Source organism: Taudactylus pleione, unplaced genomic scaffold (genome assembly GCF_031769625.1).
Source record: "Taudactylus pleione unplaced genomic scaffold, aTauple2 ptg000711l, whole genome shotgun sequence".
In the NCBI taxonomy this organism is placed as follows: domain Eukaryota; kingdom Metazoa; phylum Chordata; class Amphibia; order Anura; family Myobatrachidae; genus Taudactylus; species Taudactylus pleione.
Window position 1 is genome coordinate 3,434,102 of NW_028285113.1, and position 17,198 is coordinate 3,451,299.

Sequence of the window (17,198 nt, forward strand, 5' to 3'; positions counted from 1 at the left end):
TTTCCATCTGATACCCAAAGCGAAACAACGGCTTCTAAATGCCGCCGCTTCATAACTTTTGCCCAAAGTGACATTATTTTGCAACCAGAAGTTATTTGTCTGCGCCCAAATTGAAAAATGTATTTAAAGCCAAATTAATGTACTGTAGGGTATTCCATAGAGTGAAAATAAATAACCCAGGTAACCCAGGCTGGCATTTATAATTTATTTTCTATATAAAATCATCACAACACATACAGGTACAAAATATACAAATATAATTAAATATACACTTAACAAAAGGATGGAGAGTAACATGGGGCGTATGCTCCAGGGACTTCTAGGGCCTGATTCATAGTGTTGATATCGCATGCCAGAAGCCAATGTTTTCAATCTATGGGATAACCATAGCAACCAATCAGATTCTAGCTATTATTTTCTAGAACAGGGATGGAGAACCTCAGGCCCGGGGGCCATATAAGGCCCTCAGAATCATTTGGTCTGGCCCTCTGAACTTTTTTCTACTAGCCTCATCTGGCTAGCAAGGTTCCTAGAATGGCATCCTGCAGCCAGATTCTATGCAGCAGTGCCGCCTGGAGCGTCCTTAGAACGTTTCAGACAGTCACACCTCTGCCCTTATAGATCCTCGAAGCATCCTCAGGATGCTACGGGTATTGTTGTAATAACCAGCAATTGTGGCTCCTCCCCAGTGTGAAGTCACACGGAGGGTGCATGGCCTGCACCGGTCCGCCAATAATGTTATATATACTGTATATACGGTATAAATGGCCCTCGGCAGAAAAAAGGTTCCCCGCCACTGTTCTAGAAGGTGCTAGATAAATGTTAAGTAGAATCTGATTGATTGCTATGGGCAACATCTCCATTTCTAAAAACTCTCACTTTAGTAAATATACCCCTATGTGTGCAGGCAGGAGAGGAGACGGACCAGATTACGTACATTATACCCCCCCTAGTACTGCCCTGATGCTGATGGTCACATACTCAGCACTGCTGGATCATGGATGCTCTCACCTCACTCGACCCCAGTCCAGTGGGTGATCAGACGGGATAGCCAGCGCAGCAGGGTGACAGTAAAGTCACAACTGCAGTGGGAGACTAGCTGGCCAGGTCCCGGCAGCTCATCCAATCGGGGAAGGTCAAAGAAGAGAGCCTGCTCTCCATTCTTCTGTTTCTGCTCTGCTTCAATGGGATCCAACACCTGCAAGGCAAGTTGAGGAGAGCTCAGCTGAGGTGAAAGATGATTTGGTGGAGACTGAAGGTATATAAGTTGTGGGGACCTCATATAAGGGGCATGTGGAGAACATCTGATAGCATAATAAGTAGGATTTATTATGAGGCTGAAGGGGTTAATACTTTAATAGAGTTAATGAAGTTGAGGAGGTTAATACTTTTATTTGGTGTAATTAAGGGGAAGGGTTTTTTTGATTAGACTGAGGGAGGTAATGTGTGGTTAAATAATATGAATCAAATTAATTGATGATGCAGAGCAGTGGCGGATTTTGCCTAGGGCCTGCGAGGCTGCAGCTCCCCGAGTAAAATCTGCCACCTCAGTGTAGTCATTGCAGTCCGTGACTGCACTGGCTACACTGTGTCTGGCAGTGGCTACCTATTGGAAGCTCCACCTGCCAGTCACATAACTAGCAGGCAGTCTCTGGGGTAGGTGTCTCCTTCCCCTGGGACTGCCAGTCCAGGCTGCTATTAGCAGACAGCAGCTTACAATACGAAGCCGCTTCTCTGCCTTTCCGCCAGCCCTATCCGGCTCCTTGGGGCTGCAGACGATGCAGCCCTTTGAAAGCCTGTGATATGTGCATGCACGGCTAGTGCGAATGCACCGGTCCTGGCGCCCGTCAGGAGAAGCCGAGTGAGTGGTTTTCGGCAGAGGCAGCCCCCCTCTTCTAAGAGGGTAGAAGCCGCCGCTGATGCAGAGATTTAATATTGTGGATAAGGGGTTTAATAATTATAAAGAGGGTAATTAATGAAGAGGGAATGATACTGTGTGGCGGTCACAAAAATACTCTGTGGTGTATGACAGTTTAAAAAATTATCTTTGTGGTGTATGACAGACTTTAAAATGCTATGAAAATTGGAAGTCGGACGAAAAATTGTCTCTGTGGTGTACGCAATCTCAAAAATGGTCTCTGTGGTGTTTGGCGGTCTCAAAAATGGTTTCCGTAGTACATGACGGACTTAAAAATGCTCTCAGTGTTGGATTGTGGACAAAAAATTGTCTCTGTGGTGTATGGCTGCCTAAAAATAGTCTCTGTGGTGTATGACCATCTCAAAAATTATCTCTGTGGTGCATGGCAAACTTAAAAATGCTCTCAGTGTTGGATGGCGGGCGAAAAATTGTCTCTGTGGTGTATGGCGGCCTCAAAAAAGGTCTCTGTGGTGTATGGCCATCTCAAAAATTGTCTGTGTGGTGTAGGGCGGCCTAAAAAATTGTCTCTGTGGTGTATGGCGGTCTCAAAAAATGGTCTCTGTGGTGCATGGCGGACTTAAAAATGCTCTCAGTGATGGATGGCAGCCAAAAAATTGTCTCTGTGGTGTATGGCGGGTGAAAAATTATCTCTGTGGTGTATGACAGTCTCAAAAATGGTCTCTGTGGTGCATGGCGGACTTAAAAATGCTCTCAGTGTTGGATGGCGGCTGAAAAATTGTCTCTGCATTGTATGGAGGTCTCAAAAATAATCTCTGTGTTGTATGGCAGACTTAAAATGTGCTCTATTTTCTTTCTATTGTATGTTTGTCATAAAAATACTTTCCGAAATGATGGCAGTCACCAGGTGCATGATGTTCACACACTGTAGAAAAACTTTACATCACGTGTGCATTTTTTTAACCTGACTTATGTATTGCAAAATATGCATGATTGGAGCCAATTCTTTTAACACAACCATCTGCTATATAATTTGAATATTTACAGTATATAGATATAATTTATACCATATAAATACAGATCCCTTTTTTCCCTAGCTCTGTTCTTCTCTCCAATATGTTTTAAGGACATGCCCCTTTTCAGTGCCTGTTGATGGTCCGGCTCCCTGCCAGACCTAGAATGATCACTAAGCACATAACAGGAGGGGGTGGCATTTAGTAATTTAGTGGCACCAAAACAAAATTATATCATGCCCCCGCTTCCAGCCCAATAATGTTCTGATGCCCTTGCCAGTGACTAAGATGATTGTGTCCCATTGTGGCGAAATTACTTCCTTTGTCTTGTTTTCCATTTTTTGATTGTTGTGTGTCTCTTTTGATTGCGATTGTTTTTCGTGTGCAAGTTTCAATAAAGATTTGTATATTTTTATATATACAGTCATTTATTTGTTTTTATTAGTGTGTAGTTTTCCATTGCATTTGGTATTTAACGTTCATATGTTTCTGTTTGAATTATATTACATTCTTTTACATTCGTTCTATAAGTATGATAATAATATAACAAATCACTTCTATAGTTTAGACTGCTGATTGGTCTTCAAAAGAGCTAATGTACATAACTTTTATCTTGAAGCTTTGATTAATTAAATCTTGCCAGACTTCAATAAAGGCATTTTACATATCAAACATCTGTATGAACAACATAAAAAAGATAACTAAAAGCTTTTTTTTTTTCTATAGATGTTAACCCCTAACAATATCTAATGCAACGTTTTTTTTTCTCTCCACATCTAAGAAGTACCTTAATTTGTTTCCTTATCATCACATAATAGCCTCGGAGCTCTATGATATTGATAAGAAATCCTGGACCATGCTCTGCAGATTACGCTGTTTAATCTCATTACACGAGTGTTATCATTTTACAAAATGACACAGATAACTGATATAAAAATACAGCTTAGAACAACTGTGTTAAAAATAAAAATAAAAAAGCAAACAAAAGGAAAATCTTTCTATTAAACAATGTAAAAATCCAGAGCAAGAACAGCTGTATTTTTAGTTATAAATCAAGTTGAAATGAAAAAGCTTTTGATTAATATCTACAGCCGTTACCATGACAGTAAAAAGCAAAGCAACGGGTACGGCATAGCTATGAATCACTGGGTTTGTGGCACAATTGGGAGGAAGTACCATATTTCCACACCACTGCCAGGTCCATCAGCGAGGCCGCTGTGTCCCTACCCAATATTCATAGCTACAAAACTAAAAACATCTTTACCTCTCTGGCACTGGATCTCTAAATAGGTGCCAAGATGTTTCAGATTAAAAAAAAATAATTATTATATATATATATATATATATATATATATGTAGTTATATATGGATATATATATATATATATATATAATATATATATATATATTAGATGTGCACAAACCCCCGTGTTTTGGTTTTGGATTTGGTTCTTCTAATTCATCATCCTGGTTTGGTTTTGGTTTTGGCAAAACCACACTCAAGTGTTTTGGTTCCTTAAAAAATCAACAACAAAAAAGATAAAAAATGAATAAACAGCTAAAATCATGTCATTTGGACCTGTTTATATGCAACCCGAGTTCGGTTTTTAAATCCAAGTTCTGAACTGATTTTTAAATCCTAGTTCTGAACTGACTACAGAACCAAACCTGTACTCGGATTAACTTGGAGCCCCAAACTGATTCTGGACTGGGGCTTGATTCGACTTGGAACACCTAAGTTTGGGTGTGTTTGTACTTCAGGAAAAACGAACCACATATCTCCATACAGATTGAGTCTTCCATATCCAAATATTCCGAAATACGGAATATTCCGAAATACGGAATATTTTTGGCATGACTGAGATAATTAAACTTTTGATTTTTGATGGTTCAATGTACACAAACTTTGTCTAAAGCACAAATTATTAAAACTATAGTATAAAATTACCTTCAGGCTGTGTGAATAAGGTGTATATGAAACAGAAGAGTTACTGTAGCACAAATTGCAGAAAAAGTAAATGCTGGCTATGATAAAAAGGTGTCGGAAGACACAGCGCACCGCAGCTTGCTGCATATGGTAGCCGCAGACCACTCAGAGTCCCCATGTTGACCCCTGTCCCCCACCAAAAGAGCCCATGATGGGCATGTGAGCATTAGAGCTTGGCTTTGGATCAGTGGAAGAAGTTGGCCTGGTCTGATGAATCATGGTTTCTTTTGCATTATGCAGATGGCTGGGTGCGTGTGCGTGATTTACCTAGGGAGGAGATGGCACCAGGATGCACTATGGGAAGTAGGCAAGCCGGTGGAGGGTGTGTGGTGCTCTGGGCAGTGTTCTGCTGGGAAACCTCGGGTCCTTCCATTCATGTGGATGTTACTTTGAAACGTACCACCCAGCTAAACAGTGTTGCAAACCAAGTACACCCCTTCATAGCAACAGTATTCCCTGATGGTAGTAGTCCTGTTCAGTAGGATAAATGAGCCCTACTACACTGCAAAAACTGTTCAGGAATGGTTAAGGGAACATGACAAAGAGTTGAAGGTATTGACTTGGCCTTCAAATTCCCCAGATCTCATTCTGATCAAGCATCTGTGAGATGTGCTTGAAAACCAAGTCCAAGCAATGGAGGCCCCACATCAGAACTTACAGGACTTATAGGATCTGCTACTAACGTCTTGGTGCCAGGGTTGTCTTCAGAGCAGTGTGAGCGGTGGGCAAAGCAATGCACTGGGGCCCCTACCCACCCATTCATGAGAAAAAAATGTAAATGGTCAATAAAATTAAACCCTCCTGCATTCCCATCAGACCTCCTACATATGCAGAGAGACTCTGTCTGACTGGTCTGGAGCCGGTGGATGAAGTAAAACTGGGACTGAGGTGAGTACTTGTCCCGGGGGGGGATGGGGTGGGGGAGGTTAGCTCAGAATACAGTGCACCGGCGGCCGGCTTATAAAAAATCACAAATTTACCAACTGGCGGTGCAAGGGGGTGGGTTGCTGAGTCCCTACAAGCTTCGGGCCCTTGGGCAACTGTGCAACAAGCCCAATGGAAGAGATGGCCCTTGTTGGTGCCAGGTACCACAAAACACCTTCAGAGGTCTTGTGGAGTCCCTGCCTCGATGGTTCAGGGCTGTTTTGGTGGCACAAGGGTGACCTACGTAATATGCAGGTGGTTTTAACGTTAGGGCTGATGGGTGTAATCGACACTACAACAACATCCATCTCTTCCCTTGTCTTAAAATATCTCCCAGCTTGATCCCTCTGCTTGCCATATAATCTCTGATCCACATGCATTTACCTGCCCCCATTCACAATTACAGGCATTAATTCCCTCGCACAACAAGCTTTTCCCCGGCCCTCAAACCTTCAATTGTACCTGGAAAATTGCCATCTTCAGTCAGCAAATTGATGAACCACCCACTTAATCTACCTAGGCTGTTCTACCTCATTAATACCCCTCTATTCTAACCTGAACACCACTCCTACACACAGTTCACGCAAACCTTAAGGGGTCTATGTACTAAGCCTTGGAGAGTGATAAAGTGGAGAGAGATAAAGTACCAACTAATCAGTTCCTGTCATTTTTCAAACACAGCCTATAACATGACAATTAGGAGCTATGTGGCTGGTACTTTATCTGTCTCCCCATTATCACTCTACAAGGCTTAGTACATCTCCCCCTAAATGTGTTCCCTTTCTATGCTCATATAACCCTCTGACCCCCTTACCAACATTTCTCGATTATATACAGTATTGTAGAAACACTAATCACTTTGTACTGTAACTGGATTGAACCTATATGCAATATGTGGCACTGTACCTCATGTATCACATTCTTCTTGTCCTATAGATTGTAAGCTTATGGGCAGAGACCTCTTTCTCTTTGACTGTCTGTTAAAAACAAGTCTCTTTATTTCTGTAAGTAAAAGATGGCTGAGTACTTTGGTGCAAATATAATTTACAGCCAGCTTCACACTTAGGTGTAAGTGCTACTGTATCTCACTAAATCAAAATTTATATGTGAAATGGTGTGTAGTAAATTAGCCAGGAATAATAACATCACCAGCCATGGTGTAATTTCACAGCAACAACATTATTATCATATATACTGTAAACAAGTAAAGTTTGTGCAGGGTCCATAAAAAATGTCCTTCAACACCATAAATAAAAATTTAACCTGCGGCTTGTCTCCATCCTGTGGCAAATGCAAGATTTTTACAGAGGGGTTTAGACCACACACACACACACACACACACACACACACACACACACACACACACACACACACACACACACACACACACACACAGACTCTCTCTTTCTCTCCCCCTCTTTCTCTCTCTCTCTACATCTCTCTCTCTCTATCTCTCTATCTCTCTCTGACTCCAGGGGTAGCCGCGCCCTGTGCCGCCTGGCTAGATGTCGCGCCGCGCGTGTCCAAAAATGTGGAATGGCCTAATTACCATAGGCCACACCCCATAAATTATGTTATTTGGGGGCGTGCTCACACAACACGCCTCCCGTGTAACGTCAGGCTGGGGGTGAGCCCAGAACTCCGTCACTAGCTGGGCTTCTCACATCCCTCTCCTTGGCCACCCACGGGACACTTCGGCCCAAGGATGGAATAGCGGGACAGTGCTGTCCCACTGAACTGTGGGTTTTGGGAGGGGTGCGCCCTCTGCGGAGTGGTGGCCATGTTCGACCGCACTGGTCGAACATGCCTCGAGTTGGCCCTGCATACACACATAGATATGCACACACATATATAAACATATACAATTACATATGTTACACATACATTAAACACACATACATATATACATTCTACACACACCCTTATCTGGCAGGCTGGCACCATGTCATTATGCCTCTCCCCCTAGTGTTAAATTGTCACAATCGTGGGTCAACCAGGGAGGGGGCAGAGCCACAAGATGCGACTTTAATGGAATCGCATCATATTGGCTCCACCTCCTCCCGATTGACCTGCGAATCGCTGCATTTTTCCGTGAGGGGGCGAGGCTTAAGAGCATGATGCCTGCTCTCGAGTCTGTAAAGGGGGCTTCTGGGTACTCAGAAACCCCCCGTGCGTGCGCTACTGTCGTTGGTACAGATGTGTCCTCATACATCTAGCCTCAATACGTCAAAGCAAGGCGATTTGCCTGGCGTGAGTGAGCCCCCAGATACCGTACTACTCTGCTAGGGTCGGGCGTCTTTTTTTTTGCCAAAAATGCATCTAAGTAGCAATTTGATGCGTCTAGGACTCACCTGGAGTCTGTGCTGATTAATTTGCTATGTAACACTTGTATGTCTGTGAGCCCCTGATCATGTGTGTGATCCGCAACAGAACTTGGAATGAAAAAAGCTGCATTGTAGCACTTCTTATACAGATTCAGAGACTCAGTCGCACACAGATATACAAGTGTCGTATATCAAGTTAATCAGCACAGCCTGCTGATGCGTCCTAGTTGCATCACTCTGCGGCTTAGATGCGTTTTTTGGCAATAAAAGACGCAATAACGATGTCCGGTGCTAGCAGAGTCTCACGAGTCCTGGGATAATGTATAAGGACACATCTGTAATCTGTCATTCAATCTGAAGAGCAGCTGGGAATCTGGATTCCATGTAGTAAGGACTCCTGATGGTGCTTCTACCTTATATATATCCCAAAAATGATACTTAGAATTATAACTTGGTGCAGAGTGAAGAGGTGTTACCCCCAACACAGCACCTAGGGGCCTATTTATCATTAAATATATGTGGGCTATTCCCTGAAAACAGACGTTTCCAGGGGTACCCACAAATATTAAGTATCTTCTAGATGTACTATGGAGGGACTGCAGCAGATATTTCCAATATCTGCTGCAGTCCCTCCAGTTTTTGTTGCAAATGCAGCCCCCATAGGTGTCAATGGGGGCTGCTGTGCTGCCGGAATTACCATGCTCCAGAATGCAAAACATTCTGGAGCTTGACCCTAATAGGATAACATCATCTCCAGAAGGCTTTACCCTATTGTAGCCAACGGGCAACTAATTCACAACATTTTCCGCAGAGGAAGTCCCTGGCTCCCTTTCTGTCTGCCCTGTCTGCAGGGGACCTGAACCAGGAAGCCGTGTGCTAGCATTATGGTGCCTACACACGTAACAATCATCCAGCGGTACGATATAGCTGGCTGACCGTTAGGCTATCACACTGGTTCGGAGTTGTGTGCTAATACTCCCACAGCTGCGATTTTAGTGGAACTGCGGATGTGCAAAAATATGCTAATGCAGCAGCAACCAGAACTTGTACTGAGACACCCACCATTGCCATCGCAGCTGTCCGCAACTGCGTACACATACGTGGCATCGGACGCAGATCGGGCAAACATCAACTCCTCCGGTGAATCAATGGTCACCTAAAACGGCTGTCGTAACTGAGACGTCGGAACCCTGTTTCCTGCATATGGGATCGCAGACGCAGCATGTGACACGCCCCCAAAACAGTTAAGACATGCTCCCTGCTGCCACCCCCAAACGCCTCCTGCCGGTCAGTCACACTGCGATTAAAGACATGTGCAGTGGCATTTGCGAAAACATCGCCATAGAATACAACTCTGAATCAGGACCATGGGGTATGTTTACTAAAGTGCAGATTTTTAGAAGTGGAGATGTTGTTCATAGCAACCAATCAGATTCTAGCTATAATCTTCTAGAAGGTGCTAGATAAATGTTACGTAGAATCTGATTGGTTGCTATGGGCAACATCTCCACTTTAAAAAAAAAACTTACTTTAGTGAATATACCCCATTGTGTATTATTTGTATACTATTTAGCTCAGTTATACTCTACATATACTGTTACCGCCCAGTTGTGGATGTGGTTACTCTTTCATTGAATACCCTATATGGCCATGTACTATTACATTGACATGATAACAGTGGGCCTGATTCAGAGCCGCTCGTAAGCGGCTGCTCGTTTGCTCCGAGTGATGTTCGCACATCTGCGCATGCGTTTGGGTTGTAATGCGCATGCGCCAACCAGTCAGTGCGGTCGGAAATCGTGTGCTCGCAAAATAGCGAATGCCTGCTAATTTGACTGACAGGATGAGGCGTTTGTGGGTGGTAACAGGGGAAGGTGCTTGAAAACGGGGAGTGGAGATCCGAATGCAGGCGTGCCAAAAGGTCAAAACGGGCGTTTTAAGGGTGTGCATAATTAACGAAGCAGCGTCATCGACCACGGCACTTGGTTGTCTTTTAGCCTGAACTGCTCGCATGATTGCGGTAGGAAAATGCTACCACAAGAATAGCGAGCAGTTCAGACGCCTTTCGATGTACTCGATTAATCTAATAAATAGCGGAGATGACGTATTATGCGAGCGGCCAAGGGGCATCTTTACAAAATAGCGAGCGCATGTTTTGTTCGCTCGTTCAGACATAGAGGCGTCAGCAGACTGCAAAGAGCGAGCGCTCTATTTAAATATCCGGCCCCTTTTTCTGAACGAGCGAGTGCAAATAGCGTCCTGCTCTGAATCAGGCGCTGTATTTGTCTGTTATTAAAATAATATTGCTATCTCTTTACCTTGTGGAAATTCCTTGATAATCCTGTTATATTGGATATTGATATTTTTCGGAACATTCACAGTTGCAAGTTTATGACAACAAAAATGAAAGAATATACCCGCTGTAGGTTTATTGCAGGTGGCAAGGCGTGATTATATTAATTATGTAATTGAATGTAACAAATATTGTTGGATAACAAATGGCAGAAATGTATTTTCTAACTTATTTTGAATTTTTAATCACTTAGCTCAATGATGTTTAAAAATAAATGGACATATGTATTTTTTGTGTGCATACGGCCCTTTAATATAGGGATGAATATTAATACTATACTGTTTTGCTTTCAGATCTTGGAAATTTCAGCGGTCGTGTACGGAGTGCAGTGTCGGTGAGAGAGGGACAAGGAGTGGTACTGATGTGCTCTCCCCCACAGCACTCACCAGGTAACAGCACTGTATTCTATTATCAGTTATTTTTTGTAATAACTATCATTTCAGAGTCTATAGATTCTCATAGTGATTGTCAGTGTCCACACTGTGACCCTAATAGATCAATTAGATTGTATGACAGATACTTTTTCAAGTGAATGCTGAAAATATATCTCTTGGTTAGAGACTTTGGCCCTCATTCAGAGCCACTCGCTAGCGGCAGTACGCTCGTTCCGAGCGATGTTCGCACATCTGCGCATGCGTACGGTTTTTAGTACGCATGCGCGAACCAGTCAGTGCGGCCGAAAATCGTTGGTACGCAATATAGCGAGGGCCTGCTATTTTGAGTGACAGAATGAGGCGTATGTGGGTGGTAACAGGGGAAGGTGCTTGAAAACGGGGAGTGGAGATCCGAACGCAGGCGTGCTTAAAGGTCAAAACGGGCGTTTTAAGGGAGTGCATAATTAATACAGCAGCGTCATTGACCACGTCACTTGGTTTTTTTTAACTCAGAACTGCTCGCAAAATAGCGGTTGAAAACACCAACCACAAGAATAGCGAGCAGTTCATACGCTGTTCGATGTACTCGATTAATCTAATAAATAGCGGACATGACGTATGGTGTGTGCGGCCAGGGGGCGTTTTTATCAAATAAACGAGCGTATGTTTTGCTCGCTCGTTCAGACTTAGAGGTGGGAACAGACTGCAATTTGCAAACGGATCATTTGAATAGCCACCCCTTGTTTTTGAACGAACAACCACAAATAGCGAACGGCTCTGAATCAGGCCCTTTATTTTTTAATCAATGTTGTAAAAAAAAGTTATGGTGCATACACACGATCAGATTTTTTCTTCAGATATGGACGATAACGATTTAAAAATCGTTCAGTCGTTCATATCTGATGAAAAATCGTTCATATCTGACATGCCTGAACGATGGACGATCAACGATGCGCGTTCCCGTTTGTCAGATAACGATATCTGACATCTGATGGGTTTGCAGTCAGACTTGGACGATTCCATTCATTTTAATGCAGTTAAAAATCGTTCAATCGTTCAAATCGTTCAAATCGTTCAAAACTTTGGTCAAATCGTCCAAATCGTTCAAATCGTTTAATCGTTCAGTCGTTCATCTGACAAATCTGACAAGTCTGACAAATCTGACCGTGTGTACGCTCCATTAGCGTTCATATTTTTTTTATTTTGTAAATATTTCTTTTGATTTTAAAACAAGCTCATACTTCTTTACTTGTTGCAATGATTTTACCGTTAGTGTGTGATCATTAAGTTTTACATGGCAGGTGTGTGTTGTTTGGGGTGTCATAACATCCAAAAGCCTAGTTTGAAATCTAGCATTTATCTTAAACTTTCTATCGGCTGATGTCAGCCTACATTTCTACACCAGGGGAGTAAAAGAAAAAACAGGGAGACATATTGCTGGGAAAAGGGTCAGCTTTATTTATTTATTGAAAGAAGGGAAAATGTATGGTGGCGAAGAAGGAACGGCCCTATAGTATCGCCATCTTGCCCAAATAAATTGATAAAAGGTGTAGATGGGGGCCAATTACCAGCCCATCACCAGCAATAAAGGATTATATAGGGGCCAACTGCCAGCCCATTGCCAACAACTCAAAGTTTAGCTGTAGACCAACTTCCAGCCCATTGCCAACAACTCAAGGCTTAGAAGGGGCCAATGGCCAGCCTAATGCCAACAACTCAGTGCCTAGATGGGAGCCAACTGCCAGCCCATCGCCAACAACTCAGTGCCTATATGGGAGCCAACTGCGAGCTCATTTCCAACAAATCAAGGCTTGGATTGGGCCCAATTGCCAGCCCATCGCCAACAACTCAAGGTATACAAACTCTTCTGCCAATAACACTAAAAGGCCCACTGGGGACTGGTGGTGTTGCTGGCCCCAGCAGGCTAGTATCATCCTAAACTTGTATTGCTGGGGAGAGCATTCAAGACCTAAAACAAGATATTCACTTCTACAATTCTTTCCCGCAAAACAATAAAGCCAAAAATAACCCTAGGTGGGTGGGGGGATGAGAACTTTCAAAGAGACCTCCCAGTCAGGAAATCACTATTATTAACTAGCAACTCAGGCCCAAAACTCCACCCCTTAACTGTAATAGGAGTACACAAATCAGAGAATAAAAAGGGGGCACTCCTTTAATATTTAACCCTTGCTCCTAAAAGTATTCTAATACATACCAGTAGTTTAAATTACTCCAGGCATATAAAATCCATTCTGTCTTCCTTCGGGTCCTAGGTGAAAAACTGCTATATACTGTATACAGTATATACTTACTGTACATAACAACATTTTGCCATTTCAGGACACACATCACCCATGACAGGTAGTGACAAATATAATGCACTGCTCATACATTGTGTTTTACCTGGGGCTTTGGTGTGACATTGCTCTCTATTTTCATTTAAACTAGCAATGTCCTGATTCAGAGACGGATGCAAATCTCATTGCGACTGATCTCCTATGCAGCAAAAATATGCTAATGACTCAGCTGCCATCTTGTGCACTGAGACGCCCACCTCCAGCATCTGACATCTGCCGTTTGCGCACAAAAGAGGGAACATCGGAGACACACATCGGCCACACATCAAGGGCCTCATTCAGAGGCGGTCGGAGGATGCAAGCGGTCGCTCAGAAACTGGGCGTCCACTTGCATGCTGACCGCCCGCCTCAGTTGCAGCCGTTAGGCTGTGGGTTAACACCCACAGCTCTAACGACCGCTCGGGTGATGGTCGCGATGGTCAGAGACCATCGCGACCATCGGGGCTTACGACGAGACCCCAGGGTAGGGTCTCACTTGTCGTAAGCCCCGGAGAGCTTCTGGCTCTGTCAGAGCTGGAAGCTCTCCACTGACATCACTAGTGATGTCAGTGGGGCCTCCCCCAAAACGGCAGGCGTTCCCATGGGAATGCCTCCGTTTGGGCAGCCACCCCCCGGCCCGCCTTCCAAACGGGGCGAGCTGTCAATCAACATCGACAGCTCGCCCCCTTTGGAAAGAGACCCGCTACGACCAGTGCTGTCGGTCGTAGCGGGTCTCACGCATGCGCACTGGCAAAACATCGAGGCGGCCGTGCAGTCGTAGACCGTACGGCCGCCTCTGAATAAGGTCCCAAGCCTCTGAGTAAGCCTATGCCGTCTCAGAATGAGCGTCTCACCTAGAATAAGACTGCAGGGCCTCTGCAGCTGCGAATGAATTTGTATAGGCTCATGAGGCACACCATACTGTCCTTTCTTTTATTCCATCCCCTCCCAAATTTCTAAACAGCATCCTCATCAGAAACATTTACCACAAAGCAGCTGCGCTGCACAGAATTAAAGCTAAATGATATTGAATGTAATATATTTATTTAATACTGACATTTCATATATAAATACAAAACACTACTAATATATGTTACGTAATAACATCATGTGTAAACCCCGTTTAAATTTTTTTGGCAAAATGTAGCTAAAATAACATTGTATATATAATATATATATATATATATACACTGCAGGCGACATAGAAAATACTGTGTACAAACAGGAGAGCCAGGCTTCATATATTAAGCTGCACCGAACTGTAATGTATTCAGGACAAATATTCATTGCAAGATGTGAAAAACGGAAAGGTTGAAGAGTTAATTGAGATAAAGGGATTGCAGACGAGTAGAACAATATCGCATTTGAATATAAACCAAGCTTAGGATATTGTAAAAGAGAAGGTTGATGATCCGGTTCTCATATTGGAAGAATTGATAAGTGTCATTATTCTTTTGTAATCTGACTCTTTTGCATTGGGAGGAGAAGCCTGGTATAGAATAAAACATGATTTTACTCAGATATTACTCAGTCAGTGGAGCTCACTTATAAACTTTATCTGCAGTAGTGCGTTCCCACTTCCCAGTCTGTGGAACCAGATGTGTATAGTTTTACTGGTGTACACAGTCCACCTAAAAACGCATGCAACGGACAGAGCAAAAACCTCAAAGTTGAGCTTTACCACTGTAGGATCCCCCACTCACTAATATAAATTGTTAAAAAACATTTCAATATTGCTCAGTTTCAATTTATTTATGTCTTAGATTATTCACAAAAGTGAGGAGCCATTGGGCTGTTTTCACTTTATACCCCTTTTACACCGGAGCTAAAACCCGGGTTTTTGAAGGGTTAACCCGGGCAGCTCACTGGTGTAAAAGGGGAGAGAGTTGGATCGCCGGGTCGAGTGACCCGGCAATCCAACCCAGGTAGCTAGCAGGGTTTAACACGGGCGTAGCCCGTGAAACCCTGCTGTGAGAACATCGCACTCCGGGTCACGATGACCTGGAGTGTGCTGCTAGCCGGCCGATTGGTCCGGCTTCAGTGGCGCTTGGAGATGACGTCATCTCCAAGCGACCACTTTCACTCCGCAAAAGCCGGGTCTATGCAGACCCGACTGCGGTGTGAGCGGCGCTGACTCGGGAATATCCCGAGTCGGCGCCGGCAAAATTCCAGGTCTGATTCGGATAGGAACTTTGTTCCAACTCCGGGTCAGACCCGGAATTTAGGTGGAAAAGTGGTATTAGTGTGTTTGAATGATATAATAACTAGAGACGTGCGCGGATCCCCATGTTTTGGTTTTGGTTCTAATTCATCGTCATGTTTTGGTTTTTGCTTTGGTAAAACCACCCTCAAGTGTTTTCATTTTGGATCTGCATATAAACATTTTTTTAATATGAAAACAGCTAAAATCATGTTTTTGGGCATGTTTCTGTTCCTACAGTATTATTAACCTCAATAACATAATTTCCAGCCATTTACATTAAATTTTGACCAGCTCACAATATTGTTTTCACCACTATTGGCTAAAGGCCACACCGAGCTAGCTTGCTGACTAGCAAAGCAACAGCAGTGGCACAAACATGTGGCCGTTCAACTTCAAATATGGCACATCTAGTGTTTGTGGATACTACATCGGGATTTTTATTAGCACTGTTCCATCTAAAATGAGTGCCCTGAAAATTATAGCTAATCTCGTTTTCTATGAAGAAACCTGCAAATTGTGAGCACATTGATTTATCAAGTTGTCAGATCAAGTAGTTTAGGTGACGAGTAGAATGACTTAATTAAAATACAGATAGATTATTTTTATGTAAGTGGTATTAAGATTGGGCACCTGCCACATACAGTGCCATTACTTTGACTTCCTCTACCCACGCTACACTTGTACAGAAATGTCATTTGGCAGAGCTAAATCTGTGAGATTCAGGCATCTCCTTCAGATAGACAAGAGACAGAGGAGCTGATTCAGACCCGCTCACTAGGATGCAATCGCTTGTAGCTGGCCGATATTTGCAATCTGCATGTGTATGCATCGCAATGCGCGTGCGCGAACGAGTGCGAGAGATCGGGATGCGTTCGCTCACTGCGCATAGACAGCCCATCAGAGTGAGTGACAGGAGAGGCCATTTGTGGGTGCCGGTGGTGACAGGGGCTGGCCACTTGAAATGGGGGAGTGGAGGTGTGAACGCAGGCATGCCTGAGTGCTTCAATGCGTTTCAGAGGCGTGCATAATTAAATACAGCGTCACAGTACACATCACTTGGAGGGATTTCATTCTGAAGTGATCGCAGTGCTTGCGGCAGGGTATAGTCAACCTCAAGCGCTGCGATCGCATCCGATGGTGCTTGATGTACCAATTTTTCATGCACTTCCAGGAGATGACGTGCGCAAGTGGGCGTCTTAAGAGTGGCTGGTGGGCATCTGCATACCCAAAGTGATTGCGGTCCAAAACATAGTGGGCGTGCTAACGCCTTCCCATGCGATCGCCTGCCTTGCTGGGTGTGCTCTGGATTTGCATACACAGGGTGTGAGCGAACGCATCTAGTGAGTAGATCTGAATGAGCTCCAGAGCTCATACGTGTAGCAGGTACATCAGCTGTCAGTACGGCAGGTCCTCCCAGCAGCTCAAGTTCTTCACCCTGTTCTCCTTTCACCTGAGCTCCATCTCCCGTGCATAACATTCATGTGAGTAGAAAATGTACAAGGGATGGGCATCGAAAACACTTCTGCCCTTGTACAGTAATGCTGGGTAGACACTTGCAGTGGCGTCACAAGGGGGGTGCGGGCCACACCCGGGTTTCACCCGCCGAGGGGTGACACCAAAGTGCTGACTCCTCCTCAGTGACAGAAGCCGGGTGCTGCACTATAGCATTACGTGCAGAACTCAGCTCCTGACACAGCGAGGGAGCCGGCACTGCACATAAACTAGTCCCCGGGTGCAGTCCACATCTCCTGGACCCCTGGAGTGACTTAAAAGGTGGTACCTGCACCTTTCTGGACTCTGCACCTGGTG

General features: G+C 44.0%; 1 protein-coding gene across 1 annotated transcript in view; it reads left to right on the plus strand.

Annotated features, from left to right (window-relative positions):
• The window catches only part of CNTN5 (contactin 5), a 569,036-nt gene that overhangs the window by 142,571 nt on the left and 409,267 nt on the right, over positions 1-17,198 (plus strand). The window contains exon 5 of the mRNA XM_088456711.1: positions 10,770-10,865. Coding sequence (XP_088312837.1) covers positions 10,770-10,865 — 96 coding nt within the window. The remainder of the gene's footprint in view (positions 1-10,769; positions 10,866-17,198) is intronic.